This window comes from Ictalurus furcatus, chromosome 10 (assembly GCF_023375685.1).
Source record: "Ictalurus furcatus strain D&B chromosome 10, Billie_1.0, whole genome shotgun sequence".
In the NCBI taxonomy this organism is placed as follows: Eukaryota; Metazoa; Chordata; class Actinopteri; order Siluriformes; family Ictaluridae; genus Ictalurus; species Ictalurus furcatus.
Genome location: NC_071264.1, coordinates 23389879 through 23408802, shown reverse-complemented (window position 1 = coordinate 23408802; position 18924 = coordinate 23389879). Strand labels below are relative to the sequence as shown.

The window sequence follows — 18924 nt, the reverse complement described above, 5'->3', positions numbered from 1 at the left end:
GAGTCTGATTTGTGGGAAAGTAGTTACATGATTTCACAGCACTAAGTGACAAACTATGATATATAAAGCAAATTTGGACTCATTCACAGTGTAATAAATCCACTACAAGGTCCTGATCATGCATCATGTGTCACACTGTTATAGCTCATATATAAAATGGATATGAGAGCATGATGCAAGACATACAAAAGAAATTTAAAAAAAAAAAACAATACATAAACACATTTGGTTTCAAAATGAGCATGTTGGTATAAGAAAGACGAGTTATCATAAGACATTCTCGTGTGGGCGGGGGGGGGGGGGGGGGGGTTGGGGCGGAAATATTATCCAGAAAAGCTGGACTTCTTGTGTGTTTTTTCGACTCCTTATACGATTATTTTACCTTAGACTCCTTCGAGTTAATTACGGCTCCTGAGGTAACACCACCTGCTCATATTAAGAGTAATAAAATAGAACACTTTGATACTTGATATGATATTCCTGTTGTTCGTAATGTTCAGTCATTAAGTTTGATAGCAAAGTTTGCTCAAATGTATAAATGGGGGAAAGTTAATTAAAGTACGAGGAACAGTCTGTTCTAAAAGCACAGAAAAAAAAATACCCCTCGATACTATCGGAAAAACATATCACGAGATCGATATCACTGACAATATGACGCAGCCCCCAGAGCAGAGTGGATCAACCACACAAGCTAGAACTCAAAGCAAAACTAGATAAGTGACAGTAAAGAAAGCTGGATTTCACTGTGTCTCAGACACAAAAACAGTTCCATCAGTTCTTTTTTTTACTTACCGTCTTCCGCTGAGAAACAAAGGCACGTTAATGAGTGACACCGAGGGATTGAAACACGTCCTGAGCCATTCTTCAAACCGACCTCGTCCACTTCTCTTAACGTAGCCTAGAAGCTGAGCACTGAGGCGCTAATGCCGCGCGAGCCTCCTCCCTCCCTCCCTCCCTCCCTGTCTCTCTCTTCTCTCTCACACTCTCTCTCTCTCGCGCGCACGCTATTGTTCTATCTCGCGCTCAGAATCCTGGGCGCCACAAGAGTTTTAAATTGTTAACACGCGCTATCAAGTGCAGCACGATTTCTCTCGCGTGCTTGAGAAAGAAATGAAATATTTTTAGAGCACGCACGCGTCTGGATTCCCAGGATTCCATTAGCCGTTACTGAGAGAACCAAAGTACAGAAACTCAAAATGTTCCCACTGCACATGTACAGCGGTTTTCGTCAACCGTAGCCTTACCAAAGTTTATGACTGAATCCTTATAGGTATTAACCTGTCTGACCGGTCACTTGTACTGAATAAACGCTTTGGATAAAAGAGTCTGCTAAATGAATAATAATCATAATCATCATCATCATCATCATAATAATAATAATAATGATGGCGCTTAGTGGTTAGCACGTTCGCCTCACACCTCCAGGGTCCAGGGTTTGAGTCCCACCGCTGCCCTGTGTGTGCGGAGTTTGCATGTTCTCCCCGTGCTGCGGGGGTTTTCTCCGGGAACTCTGGTTTCCTCCTCCAGTCCAAAGACATGCATGGTAGGCTGATCGGCGTGCCCAAAGTGTCCGTAGTGTATGAATGGGTGTGTGAATGTGTATGTGAGTGTGCCCTGCGATGGATTGGCACCCTGTCCAGGGTGTACCCCGCCTTGTGCCCCATGCCTCCTGGGATAAGCTCCAGGTTCCCCCTCAACCCTGTAGGATAAGCAGTATAGAAGAAGGATTTATAATAATAATAATAATAATAATAACAAAAATAATGTCAGCTTGGACCTAATGTGTTCAGTCTTGGAAAGTTCAGCAATATAAAAGCGCTCTGATAAACAGCAAGCGTATTACTGTACTGCTCTGGGTTACTGATCGGAAGGTCAGGGGTTCAAGCCCCAGCACTGCCACGCTGCCACTATTGGGCCCTTGAGCAAGGCCCTTAACCCTCTCTGCTCCAGGGGCGCTGTATCATGGCCGACCCTGCGCTCTGACCCCAGCTTCCTGACATGCTGGGATATGCGAAGAAAAGAATTTCACTGTGCTGTAACGTATATGTGACCAATAAAGACTCATTATCATTATGAATAATGAGCCTGATATTTAACGAGTTGGATTGAGGTAGTGATTCTGTGCTGAACAGGACTGAGGAATTTGTTTTACAGTTTCAGGGATAACATTTTTGAAAACCTCTACTTTATATCATCTTACATTTCCTCATCTATTTTACATTTGAAGAAGTAAAATCTTTCAGTGGATTTAATAGTTGATCATTTCATTTAATACAGTTGTCTCAGGCTTGAAATGTGACCTGGATAATTGATTTATTTGGGAAGTTTAAATGAATGTTCAGGGGGAAATCAAATTCGGCCAGTTTCCGAACAACCCCAGACACTGAATACAAAACCTGCCTCAGCTGATCGACTATATACAAGCTAAGTGCTTCATTCATTCTGATTCATCTTGGTCAGGGTGGTGGTGGATCTCACACCTATCCCGAGAACACTGGGCACAAGGCCTGAATACATTCTGAATAGGATAGCAGTGCACCACACACACACACACACACACACACACACACACACACACACACACACACACAAATCCACCTACCTGGATGATTTGGGATGTGGAAGGAAACTGCAGAACCCAGAGTGAAACCATGTCGACATGCAGAGAACATACAAAACTCCACATAGACAGTAACCTGAGCTCAGGATCAAACTGGTTAACCTGGAGCTGTGAGACAGCAACACTACCTGCTGCGCCACCATGCAGAGAGGCTAAGTGATATCTTTGCAAATGTGATATTCCATTAAACTATTTAAGTTCAGTTCTTTATTCTGGTTTCTTCAGTAGGAGCTTTATCCTAGTCAGGATTGCAGTGGAACCCGGAGCCTACCCCAGAACGCTTGATGGGAATACATCCCGGATGGGGCACCAACCCATCAAAGGCAACCACACACACACACACACACACACACACACACACACACCCTATGAACTGTCCTTTTGAGGTTCCACATCAGTCCACATAATATAAAACTTTTACTTAGTGACTTTTTCTGTTCTACAGAATAATAAAGAAACTAAAAGTTTCATAACCTTGGTCCTGGTGTTTTCCCTTCTAACACATCAGCCGTAACTCGTCAGCTGATTTACAAGTTCTTCATGAATTTACGACAGGTGTGTTACAGGGCAAGACAACACCATGCAAGTTATTCCATACAACGGTTCATTTTGTACCAGTAGGGAATACAAGTCATCAACATGTCCACACATTACTTAATTCTTTCAATAAAATTCCTGTTGGGAAAGAGCAAGCCTCTACAGAATCACATATGAATGTATTGAGCAGATTAAATTGCAGTTACAGAAATCTGGAGCCAAATGCAACTTTCAACGTTATGATGTTACAACGGTCTAATGCATTGAATGAACTCAATAAATAGTGTACCATTTAAAACACTTCAATATTCAAAAGTTCTTGAACAGTGAAGTTTATTTACTTAATGTTTCTAAGTCTCCAGGTAACTAGACATGAATGGAAACACGGTGTTTCATTTATAAATAACGACGAATGTCATTTCATTTCAGTTAGATGTACATGTGGAAAGGCTTAGTTGGAAAAATCAGTGACAAGCCACACAAAATCCTGAATGGCTTTGGATGCAGATTGTGGTTATGGCCACAAATAATGTATTTATTAAAGGACATCGGTGGTTTGGGGGGGGGGGGGGGGGAATCCAATTTACACGCTCAGTCAAGGTTTTTGGTGTCTGTCATTTGCTTCTTTAGAATTAATTGGAGCTACAGCTCACCTTTAGATTACTTATTAGCACCATTAGCCAGGGCAAAACATCAGACACCAAACATCTTGGTTGATCATTGGGGTATGGATGAAATTGTGTTAAATTGATTTTTCAGCATCCCTCTAATAGCATGTACACGATCCGTTTCGAGCATTCTGTAGTGCTTCATTGGGTCTAGAACAGTCATAAAAGTCACAGTCCAAACACTTCAAACAGAAAATCTCCAAAATGGAGGTCAATCCTTATAAGAATAAATACTTGAATAATAATACAGTTCAGAAAATCGCCAGGACACTTCCATCAAGTAGGGATTTTGTCTGAATTCAAAAATACTTCTCATCTGGGTGAAAGGTACTCAAGAGCTTCTGTTACAATCAGTTAAAAAAAAAAAAAAAAACACTTCATAAAATGTAACTATTCTTATTTTGAGAGAAAGTGCCAATGCTGACTACTGAAAGGAGCTCATAAGTACAAACTTTGCATGGGGTGCTAAAACTTTTACTGCTTTGGATGTCAGCAAGTCCAAGGGGTCCACTGTTAATCTGTAGTTCAAGATCAAGGTCACAACATTCTCGCGGCACCTCCCGACGACAGCCCCGTGATGGATGAGATGGTGATATCAACTCTGCAGGTCAAACATCTGCAAACACTGGCTGGAGCAGCAGTATGCTACAAAACTCACCGTCGTTCTGTTGACAGAAAGAGGGGAAAAAAGAGAGAAAGAGAGACAGATAATACGGGAAAGAAGCTGTGAAATGGTCACCTAGACATTCCTGTCAGTCTCTTGTTTTTCCTCTTTCCCAACATGCACAGACAGAAACACACACCGACCTGTGCTGCTGCTGACTACAACCAAGCTCTCTAGCTGCATGGACTGGTCCAGACATAACTGGCCGACCGATTAGATCTCTTAATGCACGCAGAGGACCTGAGATTAGCCAATTATCCATGCTGATTGTGTTAGGATGGGTTAGGATGGGAGATGTTGATACAGAAATGCTGGTGTCCTGTTACTAATGGGTTGAGACAGACAGAGGAGTGAGACAAGCCCTGAACGGCCAGCTCATCATTTACCAACACGGTGGATCAGAAGGAGGAATCAGGGCACCGGAACCGAGATAGTCATAAACATGACCCTCAAGTATGTGAGAGTCAGTTATTGTAGTTAATGAAGAATAAACCCAAACATTTTGGTAACACTTTCTATGAAGACCATATTCAAAAACCAGTACAACTGTGCTTATAACTAGTTTTAAGTTGGTAATGATTACTTGTAAAGCCTTTGCATAAAATCGAATTAATAAAGCTCTGACAATGTGCTATACTGTATAGAATTCCATGAAAACATATAATCATAAAGTATAACTATTCATTAAAATGCCATGTAGTATACTGCACAAACTGTACACCTGGTCCCCTTCCGAAAGTATTGGAACAGCAAGGCCAATTCTGCTGTTTTTGCTATACATTGAAGACATTTGGGCTTGAGGTCAAAAGATGAACGAGAGGACAGATCAGAATTTCAGCTTTCATTTCCTGATATTCACATCTAGATGTGCTAAACATAGAACATGCCACCTTGTGTTTCAAGGGTGCCCATTTTTTCAAGTGATCACAAATATTGGAACTTGTGACTGACAGGTGTTTCTTGCTACCCAGTCGTGCCCTGTTTGATTTGATTGTTTAAAGAATGAACAGCTCTGAATAGCTAATCTTGGTTTGAGCCCTAGGTTTCACATGTGAAGACTGCATTCGTTGTTAAAAAGGATAAACCCACATGAAGACCAAGGAGCTGTCTATGGGAGAAAAGCAAGCTGTTTTGAAGCTGAGAAAATGCAAAGGATACACATACAGTGGACATAAAAAAAAAGTCTACACACCCCTGTTAAAATGGCAGGTTTTTATTATATTAAAATGAAACCAAGATAAATCATGTCCAATCTTTTTATACCTTTATTGTGAAATTTTAACCTAGAAATTAAAGTGAAAAACAATAATCATTTTAGGGGGACAAAAGTGCAATTACCTTGTTGCATAAGTGTGCACACCCCTAAACTAATACTTAGATGAAGCACCTTTAGATTTTATCTCAACATTCAATCGTTCTGGGTAAGAATCTATCAATTTGGCACATCTTGTCTAAGCAATATTTTGCCATTCTTCCTTGCAAAAGTATTCTAGCTCCGTCAAATTGGCTGGGCATGTCATGCTGAAAGGTGAAATTCCTTTTCCTTAGTGTTTTAGCAGAAGACTTAAGGTTTTGTGCCAATATTGACTGGTATTTGGAGCTAGTCATTATTAAAACCACAGTTCCAGAAGAAAAAAAACAAAACAAAAAAAAAACAGCCCCAAAGTATGATTCTGCCCAAACCATGCTTCCCTGTGGGGCTGGTGTTCTTTTGGTGGTGTGCTGTTTTTTTTTTTTTTGTGTGCCAAAGATATCTTTTGGTACTATGACCAAAAAGTTCAACTTTGGTTTCATCAGACCAGAACACATTATTCCACATGGTTTGGGGAGATTGGATATATTTTTTATTTATTTTTTGTTTTAAAAAAATAAATAAAAAATAGCCTAGAGATATAAAGAATTCGGGAAATTGTTGTCACACGTAGGGAGCAACCAGGACTTGCCAGAAATTACTGAAATTCTTTTAATGTTGCTGTAGGCCTCTTGGTAGCAGTTTTCTCCTGATTTTCTCATCAATTATAAAGGGGCGTCCTGTTCTTAATAGTGTCACTGTCATGCCATATTTTCTCCACTTGCTGATGATTGCCTTTACAGTGTTCCATTTCATATCCAATGCATTGGAAAAAATTTTGGAACCCTCTCCTGATTGATATTTTTCAACAATGAGATCCCGTACTTGCTTTGTAAGCTCTTTGTGGCCCATGGATTTTCTATCTGGATTTTACCAAGAAGATGTGAGGAAAATTCCATAGGAACAGCTGTACTTTATTTGATAGTAATGAGTAACTTTAATTGATGGCAGGTGTAATTAGTATTTAACATGGGTTTGAATAATAGAGTAATTGGTTGATTCTGAACACTGCCACATTCCCAATTACAAAAGGGTGCACACACTTACGCAAGCTGGTTATTGTACATTTTTATCCCCCCCCCCCCAAAATGACCTTATTGTTTTTCACTTTCATTTACAGGCTAAAATTTCACAACTACGCTAGAAAAAGTTCTGACATGATTTATCTTGGTTTAATTTTTTAAATCACAAAAACCTGCCAGTTGAACAGGGGTGTGTAGAGGTTTTATATCCACTGTAGGCAGCATTTTTGGTAATGTGCCTTTATTATTATTATTATTTTATTCAGTAACATCCCTTTATGTGTTTGTTCCTAATTAATCTGGCAATACATGATTCCATATTACATTAAAAATAAAATTAGTAATGTATTACAACATTTAAAATATTTTATAATGTTTTTATAATTGTTCATATATATATATATATATATATATATATATATATATATATATATATATATATATGACCTATAAATAATAATAAAGCAACTGTGATATGTAATATATATATTACATATTACAGTTGCTTTATTATTATTTACAGGTCACTGTTAAAAGGTCCACCAGTACAGTTCCTGTCTTATCAGGAACTTCTTTGAAACAAAAAAAGGGACTCTTAAGTGAAAATCTGAGCCCCAATAATTTAACTGGAATGCAGCTGAAACAGTGTATGTAAAGGATATAATAATAATAATAATAATAATAATAATAATAATAATAATAATACCTGAAATATGAGTAAACACATTGTAAACTGTGTATTTATTACACAAAGTAATTCCATAACTTCATAATCACTCAAGCTAGGGTTACTGAAACCGCACTTAAATAAATATAAAGAAATTTAAATCAAACTAATAAATAAGTAAAATAAAATTCAACTGAAATATAAATGGAAATTGAAAAGATTACAAAAAACCCCTAACAGAACTCTTAGGACATGTGACTACATAACTAAAATTGAGTTTGATGCTGATTTCATTACTGCTTTAATGTGCCCTTGTTGACTTTCCTTTTTAACTTGAGCGCGTTTTATTAGTTTATCATTGCCAACTGGAATTGGCTGGATGAGTCCTTGGAGGCCTGAGGGAAGTCGACATAACAGTATGTTTCTAGAGAAGAATACATTGTGAACTGATTTCTTTTTTCAAAACAGCAAGAAATCTTCAAAGGGGCCATAAATGTAATAATTACCAATAAAACCTGGATAGTTCAAAAAGTGAAAATGAGCTTGTTTTGAAATCTGCTAATAAGCTACAGTTAAAGTGGGTTTTATGTGTTGAATTTCTTCATCTGTACACAGAAGCTGAACTATTCCATGCTAGATATTTGTCAAGTAACCACTCTTATGATGCAGGTGAGCCAATCTTCTGTGTGGTGCGAAACAGATGGATAAGGGCAAGTTAAAACCTGCATCAGAATGATGGGAGAGTGTGTGTGTCGTGACAGTGGTACCTCCTGTGCACACCAGCCAGTGCGGTGTCTCTGAGGCGGAAGAGTTTGGGGTAGACGATGGTGAACATGAGCTGACTGCAGCGATGGCAGTGACCCAGCGGACACAGGAACAGCTCGAACAGGCTGGTGGGCAGCAGGAACGTTGGCAAGAACGCAGAGTCTGAGCGGAGGGCAAGGAAAGAATCATAACAAGCACTCAAATGCCTGAACAACCTACAGGTTCTGGCATGTAGAACTTTTTTATCGTCTGGTGCCAGAGAATATTAGTCATTTTCTACAGTAACAGCTCATTGACAGGGACCTGTATGGCTGATACTCTACATAAGGACTCATAATAGACATATTAAAAAAAAAAACAGTTGTTGATATGATGCAGTTTTCTGTAAAAACCTTAACGCTTATTGAAGAAGTCTCCAGTGTCAACACAAGCTGCATTTCTGTGTGAGAGGATGATTGTTTATAGCTGCTATAAAAAAGACGTCCCACAACATTCAAAAAATTTTAACTATAAACAGATAAAAAGTTTGTCACGTCAGTTGATAATTAAAAATTGTAATCATTGGCAGATTGCTGTGGTATAAAAGAAACAAAACACTTCGGGACAAAGTTGTTTTTGGGGGGGGGGAAATCCACTTCTTTGTAGTAACAGTAAGTGTGCTCCATGTTGGAGTGCATCACACCACCCTGTCATTAATTATTTTCCTATATATTTTACTCATTATTTCTTTTTAACAAATGCTTTATTTACTTCATCACACCAGTTCGTATTATTCATTATAGTACTATTTTCCTTGTCTAATCGCCTGCTGTCAGTTTAAGTGTTGTTTTATTTGTTTTTTAATACTTAAAATGCAGGGCCTTCCTAAAAACGATACATTAGTCTCAGTACAGTTTATCAATATTAAACAAATAAAAGAAAAGAAATGGCGTGGAACATTTTCTGCCCAAGTTTAATATCAAACGTTACTGAAAAAAGAAAAAAAATGTTTGTATTTAGATAAAAAGACTTAAAGTATTATAAAATATAATATAAATAAAGTGATAAAAATATTAAGTAAATATGTTGGTTTTCAAGTTTTAATATTTTTATTTTTGGGGCAGTTAAAAATTGGCTTGTGGCTAGCACGTTTGTCTCGCACTCGGGGCTGGGGTTTCAAATCCCACCTTTGCCCTGTGTGCAGAGTTTGCATGTTCTCCCCATGCTTCGGGGGTTTCCTCCAGGTACACCGGTTTCCTCCCCCACAGAGATGTGTTGTAGGCTGATTGGCATTTCCAAATTGCCTGTAGTGTTTGAACGGGTGTGTGAATGTGTGAGAGATTGTGCCCTGTAGTGGGTTGGCACCCTGTCAAGGGTGTCCCCCGCCTTGTGCCCCAAGATCCCTGGGATAAGCTCCAGGCTCCCCCACGACCCTGTGTAGGAAAAGCGGTACAGAAAACTGATGGATGGATGAATGGAATTTATATTTATTAAAATTTAAGGCAATTTTTGTTTTTCCTGAAAGATAAGAAGCTGTGTGCTAGTATCACTCCTCAAACTGCATAGGGTTAAGGACCAACAGTGGAACACTAGGACATGGTTCCTGGACAAGAGCCAATAAGATGTGTTGTCCTTTGTAAACTCATCAGCAGGTGAATGCGAGTCTCACCCTTCGTGTTCCTGCTGTATGCTACATGCAGTGCTCTCATTGCCATCTCTTCTAATGTCAGCACTCGGTCAGCCTCAGTGCCAATAGCCTTCACTTCAGAGGGAAGAGGCACGTTCATATCCCCGATGGTCAGTGACAGCTGTGTCACGTCAGAGACGTGTGGAGTAACTCCACACCTACACACACACAAACACACACACACACACATACACGACAGCATTAAGCCATTGTTCTCTTGCCACTATTCCCTCCATAATATGAAACAACCTGACTGTGTCAACTGACGTGTTTTAGTGACGTGAATCAGTGTGACTCATTTCTGCCTCAACACAATAACTGCATGAGGCATTTCCAAAGACGACAATAAATGCTGCAGAAGTGTGAGCAATATCTAATTAATCAGATTATTGCCACATATATTTAAAATGACTTAGACTTGTTAGTTGATAAAAAAGAATCTAAAAATACAAACCTTTTCTCTTATTTTTATCTCCTTAAAATGTACGGAAAAAGCTCAAATAAAACGCTCATTTTAGGTCTGGTTTATTTATTTTTTTAATAATACGAGTATTAAAAACCAGTCAAAGTGTGAAAACCGGCATGCCTACATTCTTTAAAGAAATAGCAATATTAAAAACCTCAATGGAAAAATCAAAGTTAGTATTTTTGTAATTTGCTTATTCATATAATCTGTATTTCTTAATAAAGGTAAATGTGTGTTTTCATGTTCTTACAAGACAAGTTTTGGATGACACTTAAGGGATCAAGTTTTTTTTTTTTAATGCTAAAGATTTCTTAATCACAGTACACCACCACTCCTCTAACTGCTCAGACTCTCACCCGTTGCAGCCGATGACCTTGTTATACAGGTAAGATGGCAGGCCCTTGAGGTGAACATTGTTGTCCACGAAGACAAACTGCAGCTCCATGGATCGTCCAAGATCTGACAGGGAGAATGATAGTCACTTTGCAGTTCAATAAGCACAGCGTTTAAAAAGACATCTACCTATGTTGAAGTAATGGTTATCAGCACATTTAGGCAAAAAACCTGCAACCTAAAAAGTGTTATCAGCAGTAAACATGAGTTAGATAATAGTGTGGCTTCCCTGGAGATTGAGAGCCTCTGTAGATGCCCAGAGAGAAAGACAGGACAGACAGATTGAGAGAGGGGGACAGACAGATTGAGAGAGGGGGACAGACAGATTGAGAGAGGGGGACTGAGAGATAGAGATAGACAGACAGAGATATAGACAGTATGAGAGCAGAAGCACTGTGAACATCATTATGAGAAGTATTTCAGGCTCATTATCACCCACAATCCCCTGGGGCCCCTCACAGCGGGTGGTCTATCACAGCACCTGCAGCTCCACGTGACCCTCTCACTAACTCGAGCATAACCAACACATTAGAAAGACTCCTCACTGAGACACTGAACCTATAGAGACTTCCCTGTGAGACACTGAGGAACAGTTCGGAATCTTGTGCAATCTTGCGAGCGTGCTTATTTCATGCTGCACTTGCATAATCTGGCAGAATCCAAGGGTCTATCACTGCATTTCATTACTCACTTGTGTACTGTACACGCCAAATGTTACTTGGACTGAGTCAGAGTGCATGTGTCTGTGGACAGCAGCTCTCACCCAGAGGCAGTGATCTGAGGCAGTTTGCAGCCACGGAGAGCTCGTTGAGGTCTGGTAGCTGACACAGCTGACGCGGGAGGCACTGCAGGAGGTTCCGGTCAGCGGTCAGACACTGCAGAGACACACACTGGTGCAGCTGCTCCGGGAGAGTCCTTAACAGATTCATGGACACGTCCAGAGTCTCCAGCTCCTTCAAATACCCCAGCTCTAGTACGACAATGCACACACACACACACACACACACACACACACACACACACTTAACAACATAAGCAAGATTACTATATTAAAAGATCAAATTCCAAGAAAGAGTAAAATGATTAGTAATTCATAATACATAAATTTTTGAATAATTAGGACCGACAGGCACAGAGGCCACACCTCCTCCTTTAGTGTAACTGACAGGCACAGAGGCCACACCTCCTCCTTTAGTGTAACTGACAGGCACAGAGGCCACACCTGTTCATTTAGTGTAACTGACAGGCACAGAGGCCACACCTCCTCCTTTAGTGTAACTGACAGGCACAGAGGCCACACCTCCTCCTTTAGTGTAACTGACAGGCACAGAGGCCACACCTCTTCATTTTGTGTAACTGACAGGCACAGAGGCCACACCTCCTCCTTTAGTGTAACTGACAGACACAGAGGCCACACCTCCTCCTTTAGTGTAACTGACAGGCACAGAGGCCACACCTCCTCCTTTAGTGTAACTGACAGGCACAGAGGCCACACCTCCTCCTTTAGTGTAACTGACAGGCACAGAGGCCACACCTCTTAATTTAGTGTAACTGACAGGCACAGAGGCCACACCTCCTCCTTTAGTGCAACTGACAGGCACAGAGGCCACACCCCCTCCTTTAGTGTAACTGACAGGCACAGAGGCCTCTCAATGTTTATATCTCACAAATGAAAAATAGCCTGCTCTGCTTCTCATTACCAGATGCTGCTGCCCTCTGCTGGTGATGAGCAGTTCAGTCACAATAACCTCCGAGTCACATCCAGAATCCTCCATGAGAGGGGGAACAAGTACATGTTCCCAATAAGAAACATAAGGTCACTGACTTAACCGTAAATCAAAGCAGCTTTCCGAAAAGCTTTCCGACCACTGGCATGCACATTCAGGTTGCAAAACCACAAACGCATATTGTTCCGTGACACGCAGCGCTTTCACCACACAAAGCAGACGATCTGGGAGGAAGATCAGCAGAGTAAAATGAAATAAACAGATACCACATCTGACAAAGCATAACACTGCCCGGAGTTGAAAATAAATCAGTTTTAAATGAGGACACTTCCAGCTGGGTCACAGGTTGTTCTTGGAGTACAAAACTCACTCAACTTCATTACGTCTAATGCCTGTGGCAGATCATTCTTCTTCATGCTTACAGCTACCAGTTTAGAATGAACTTATCATATGCACCTCACAAGGCATTATTTTCAAGTCATGCCATCGAAGTTGTCTGTTCATAAAATCATTGAACAGGCCATAAACCTACACCGGAACTACACAGGCAAATCTGAGATCCTGGAAAAACTCAATAGCAAAGCTAATTAGCCTTGCAGCTCCAGTGCACACACAGTGCACACTCTGAAGCAATCTTTGGAGACTAAACCTGTTTTGGCTGATCACACAATTCCAGGAAAAAAAGGAAATCTAGCAGATGAGATTCACGTCTATTGTAGATTAAGAGAGATCACAACAGCATCTTGGCAACGCAGTCAAACAAGCCTGACATAACAGCATCCAATTATTCCTGCATAGTTTTGCTCACTGTTTCTAAATTAGGAAAGGAGAAAGGGAGCCTGCGCCAGGCCTAAGACACCCGGTCCAGAAAAACTCAAGTGCTCTGTGCTTTTTGGCAGAAGTGTGTTTCTGGATCACGTGCTTCTGTCTGTAAACAAATACATACGGCTTACTCTTCTCTAGAGGAAAACCCTAACGTCTGACTGCTCATACGCTTCAAGGAAGGTACAAGAGATAGAAAACAAATAGACAAAGCATTTCTCCATCAAGTCACATTCCAGTTTTTATGGACTCATAAAATTCATTTTGTTGATGGCGTCAGCTTTTACACCTAAAAGTGAAATACTGAAAGTTTTTAACCACACACATTTACATCTCTAATTAAAACTCCAGTTTGCTGTGTAGAATGTCGGCTTTGTTTATTGATGATTAACGGATTTGGAATTGGCATGGAAACAGACAGGAAAGGAAGGTTTTTGGGAGTATTATGTATTTTTCCAGGCGTGGGCAAGCGGTAAATTGATTAGCGAGCCACCTGGGAAGCTCCAGTGTGCTGCGCAGTCCTATGTTTAGTTCAATGGAAACATAACTGACTAATCTAAAAAGTGGTAACTAACAAATTACAATAACTAGCTAACTAGCATCCCATGCTTTAAGTACATTAATACAGATTAAACCACATGGGTTCTCACCCCTGAGGACATGATTGTGTACATGTTCACTAAATATTATTATATTTATAAAGCAATTCCACAGATTTGAATATGATTAATAGAATATTAAATAAATAAAATAAATCACAGATATTGCACAATATAACCAGTGCATTTAGCAAACAAGCACAGACGTGCATGCTCCACACTGTAATGCATGCAAGCTGTGCTGCTTTGGTGTAAAATGGACTTTAAATGGACAACCGTCAGGTAAATCAAAGTAACAGCAGAGATGAGATGTGCACTTTAAAAAAACAAAAAAAAATTACATCTCCCGACTTCTTATAATAAGCTGCATTGTGACGCCCAAGCACAGTCCTCTTATTACACACTGTGAGTATAGAGCACTTGCAGTTTGTGGGCTCTTACACACTGATTCATAAAAATCTTCGCTCAGTGTGTAAATAAAAAGAAGCCTCTTTGATGCAGAAAAACGAAACGCATTGTGCGATATAGCTATTTGGATTCATGCGCAATGAGTTTGACGTGAAATTGTTTCGTTAAGATTCGATTTTAACCTTTAAATAAGAGCGTTATCCATCATTCTCTGGAGTGTCTACTTATCCACAGTGAATGTTTAAAGTAGCAGGCCTATGATTTATACTAATTCCCACTAAGAGTATTGGGGGCAGGGGGTAGCACACAAATTTTAATATAGGGTCAATGATGCGGCTATGAAATCTGCTTGCCTAGGATACTAATTTGTCCACCTCTATTCATTTGTGTTATTTACAAAATTTTTCCTTTCTTTTATTCTGGAGAGATTCTGTATGGAGGAATGGTCTCAGATCCCTTGCCATGTATTCTCCAACCTCATCAGGCATTATAGGAGAAGACTCTAAAAGGGTGCTAATAATTGTTACACACCTATATTTATCTACAATAAATATACATATATACACATATATATAAAACAAACATGTGTTTTGTTTGGAATTGTTTGATATCCATGACAGCAGAGTATTTTCATGAATATTTTTTTTAACAAAAGTTCAAAAGGTTAAAAAAATAAGGTTAAAAAAAAGCGCCAATTTTTCACAGCCTTCTTTGCTCATATTTAGCAAGGGTGCCAATATTAATGGAGGGCACTGTAGCTGTGTGTGTTTGTGAATATTATGCGCTGTGTGGTTTGTCTTTGATATTTACAATTAATCACATTTAAAATTTTCTAGACAAGTGGATAATTACCGGCTTTTATTTATTCACTTCTGTTAAAAAACAAAACAAAAAAACCCATAATGAACTCTTACCTAAAATCAGTGTTTCAAATGTGACTTGGTCAGACAGATGTATTTCCACTTATTAATTAAAAGAAAAATAAGTGTTTTCAGTGATGAAATTAAAATCTGTCTTAAAGTGTGTGTCAGAATCCTAATACTCAAGACTTGTGAAATGTCTCCGAGACCAAGTTCAGCAAGTAATAAATAACACCACGATGGTGAAAATCCAAATCCTACCTTGTGGAAGGCATTTCAGCTGGTTGTTGGACAGTCGTAAGTGGCGTAACGAGCGCAGGCGACCGATCTCGGGGCAGATCACCTGCAGGGCATTATCACTCAGATCCAGCGACTGCAGCCTCGCCAAGTTCCCAATAGCTGTGAGATCAAGCAGAGACAAAAGGACAGCGGTGTAAACTGTGTGAAATAACATAAGACCGTATGATATAAACACAACATTGGAGATTTGTACCTTGCGGAATGAAGGCAATGTTGTTTGAGTGGAGATACCTACATTCGAAAAATGAGAGATTTTGCACGTTAACAGACTTCCCTCGAGTTAAAGTAATGCAACAACCCTTAAGATAGGATTGAATCCAAAGGAAGTCGCGTTTCTGCTTACACTAATCAGCCATAACATTAAAACCACTTGCCTAATTTTGTGTAAGTCCCCCTTCGTTGAGGCATGGACTCCACAAGACCTCTGAAGGTGTGCTGTGGTATCTGGCAGCAAGATGTTAATAGCAGATCCTTTAAGTCCTGCAAGTTGCGAGGTGGGACCTCCATGGATCAGACTTGTTTGTCCAGCACGTCCCACAGATGCTCGATCGGACTGAGATCTGGGGTTAGGGTTATATGCTGGTGCTTCCAACACATCAAAATGGAGACTTGACTGTTCACTGCCTAATATATCTCATGTCTTGACAGGTGCCATTGTAACGAGATAACCAATGTTATTCATGTCACCTGTAAGTGGGTTTAATGTTACGGCTGATCGGTGTCTATAATATTGAGGTTTAAGCAGTGCTGATTCGTTAGTGACATCTGCTGGTCATTATTAACATTACAGATAAAAAGTTAATTGCACCTGATCCCGACTGAACTGAAAAACGAAGCCTTACAAACCAGAACCGTTAGAAGAAGAAAAAACCATGAACACTCACAGTTCGATCAGGTTGGGGAGTTTCTGTGCTAGATTATCAGGCTGAAAAAGACAGAAGTGCTAAGTTCCAAAGCTCAGTTGTTTCGGAGTGTAAGCAGGCTTTGTGTGTGTGAGTCAGTCAGCCGTACCAGAGTCGTGAGTGAGTTTCTTTTCATGTAGAGTCTTTCCAGGAACTGCAGGCCTTCATCTTTTAAGAGCTCAACAGGAAAGATGTTCAGGTTCCTGTAGTTGAGGAAAAGGTTCTTGTGACGCTCCTGTTTGGCTACAAAGATGGCGTCATGGAGCTCCGAGGCCATGCTCACAGAGGGGGCCGTTCCCTCTTTCACTTCCCGCTGTATCAAACCCTAAAATACGGGTCAGAATTAGGGACAGTGTAAATTAATGGGGTGGGGGTAAATCCCACACAGAAACGCTTAAAGGAGCAGTTTGTCATTTCTGTCTCCCTCTGCTGCCTGGGACGTGAACCGCAATAGAAAACACTGCCAAGTTACCCCTTTTCCAAAAGTGAACCCACCGCATCTGTTTAAACAACATTTAGAGAAAAGCAAAAGAGCCGAGCAGTTACTGCTTTCCCTTGGGTGGAGCTAATTTCAGGGCCAGAAATTTCAAATGACTGTTTTTCTAAGATATTGTTAGTGAATTCATCTACTAATGATGATGATTCCCAGCTGTATTACAGACCTGCCTACACAGAATAGTGATTACAAACGGAATTATTACAACTTAATTTCACATGTACAGTGATGCTTGAAAGTTTGTGAACCCTTTAGAATTTATTTATTTATATATCTGCATATATTTTAACTAAAACATCAACAGATTTTCACACGAGTCCTAAGAGTAGATAAAGAGAATCCAATTTAACAAATGAGACAAAAATACTATAATTGGTCATTTATTTATCGAGGAAAATTGTCCAATATTACATGTCTGTGAGTGGCAAAAGTATGTGCACCTCTAGGATTAGTAGTTAATTTGAAGGTGAAATTAGAGTCCGGTGTGTTCAGATGACAATCAGGTGTGAGTGAGCGCCCTGTTTTATTTTTATTCATTTTTGGCTAGAAAGAAATCAGTCTCAACATCTGTTCTTCATACCAGTGTCTTTTTCCTTCTACCATTTGTGGTTCTGTTGCTCTTAGTTCCACAATAATCCAAAATAATCCGCTTCGAGACACTTGGAAATATTTGAATATAATCTGTCGTGGATGGCAGAAATGAATTATAATATGTTTTTATTTCTAGTGAATATCACACACTAATTAGAGTTAGTGTGGAAATGATGCACCTTAGAGGTAAATAATACCCATAATGCACTTCAACATATGCAGTGAATAGGGAGTAGGGCACGATTTTGTACATAAACACCTTTTGTTTGTTTGTTTACTGCTCCATATCTTTTTGGCACAAAGCTACATTCTGTAACAGTTATCATGAAAATGTTTACAAATATCAAATCGACAGATATCATATTCCTGCCTCGAATTATTTTACAATAGAAAAACCTCAAACTTGTTTGCTAATATGTTTAACATCAATGTTGACTAATTGTAACTGTAAACGCTAGATTTTGATTTTATACACTTTGTGAGTTGACCAAACTGTTTAATAAATGCAAAACTAACCACTGATATAGATGTGCCCAATCTTATATTCCCCACTTGTATTCCGAAAACCCCGCCCGCTGCATTACGATTGGCTAGCAGTCCACACTAACAAGCGCTCCAACGAAAACTAGCCAATCATATCTCAGAAAGGCACGGTTACGCCCACCAGGTCCTGTTCCAGGAAGTAAGATTTGTCGGAATACAGATAGGAAATAAAATAGCGTGTCTGACTACAGAAAGCTAACGCTAACTAAACAAACTAAGTAGCTCAAAGCTCCTCAGATTAGCAGCTTGAAAGACTACGGAAAATAATCCCAAATGCAATAAATAAAATGCAGTTAACAGCATGTTTATATTAGTACATGCAGTTACACTTACATCCCGGAGCTGTGTGTAATGACAGCCAGCTCTGGAAGGGTTGGTTTAGCTCCTAGGCCTTTCTGTCAGCAACCGGAAACGTCAAAGCAGAGAAAAGCGCGATTGGTTGAGCAGATCACGTGATTTACATATGGCAACGATTCAAAGTTCTCAGCGAATTGATGCTGCTACATGCAGTCTTTCACTTCTTCATTTATTCATTAATCTTCAGTAACCAATTTAACTTGTTCAGGGTTGTAGTCAGTGCTTAATTTGTAAAACATTAGTGAGATACCAGAACACCAAGCAAGAGGTGATCCAACAAGCGGACGGAGAGCAAAAATGTCACGCGGTGCTTCTCAATACTCAAACTCAATGCTTCCTCGTTTCCTCACTCCTCCGCCCTCCAGCCCGTGACCCGGAAATAGATCGAAGTCAGCCATCTTGAAGGACATAGCAATTTTCTAATTGCACCATGAGGAGGCGAGGAACAAGGAGTGAGGAAGCTTCCAGAGGAGCTAGGAGCGAGGACACACAGGTGTATC

The 18924-nt window shown here is 39.8% G+C and overlaps 2 protein-coding genes across 5 annotated transcripts in view; both read right to left on the bottom strand.

Annotated features, from left to right (window-relative positions):
* The window catches only part of LOC128613780 (myocyte-specific enhancer factor 2A-like), a 35253-nt gene extending 34305 nt beyond the window's left edge, over positions 1 to 948 (bottom strand). For all 3 annotated transcript variants that reach the window (XM_053634872.1, XM_053634875.1, XM_053634873.1), the window contains exon 1: positions 793 to 948. The gene's annotated coding sequence lies outside the window, so the exon portion shown is untranslated. The remainder of the gene's footprint in view (positions 1 to 792) is intronic.
* Positions 949 to 2103: 1155 nt separating this feature from the next.
* On the bottom strand, positions 2104 to 18504 carry lrrc28 (leucine rich repeat containing 28). 2 transcript variants are annotated; one of them, XM_053635218.1, is made up of 10 exons: positions 18401 to 18504; positions 16547 to 16762; positions 16420 to 16460; positions 15729 to 15766; positions 15497 to 15634; positions 11583 to 11789; positions 10783 to 10885; positions 9943 to 10118; positions 8297 to 8456; positions 2104 to 4490 (listed from the first exon to the last, which is right to left on the bottom strand). In XM_053635218.1, the coding sequence occupies exons 2-10, from the start codon at positions 16712 to 16714 to the stop codon at positions 4421 to 4423; spliced, it is 1101 nt and encodes a 366-aa protein (XP_053491193.1). In that variant the 5' UTR covers positions 16715 to 16762; positions 18401 to 18504; the 3' UTR covers positions 2104 to 4420. The 2 variants fall into 2 exon arrangements, with proteins under 2 accessions (XP_053491193.1, XP_053491194.1); XM_053635219.1 differs by lacking the exon at positions 18401 to 18504 and adding an exon at positions 18041 to 18354.
* Between the last annotated feature and the right edge of the window lie 420 nt (positions 18505 to 18924).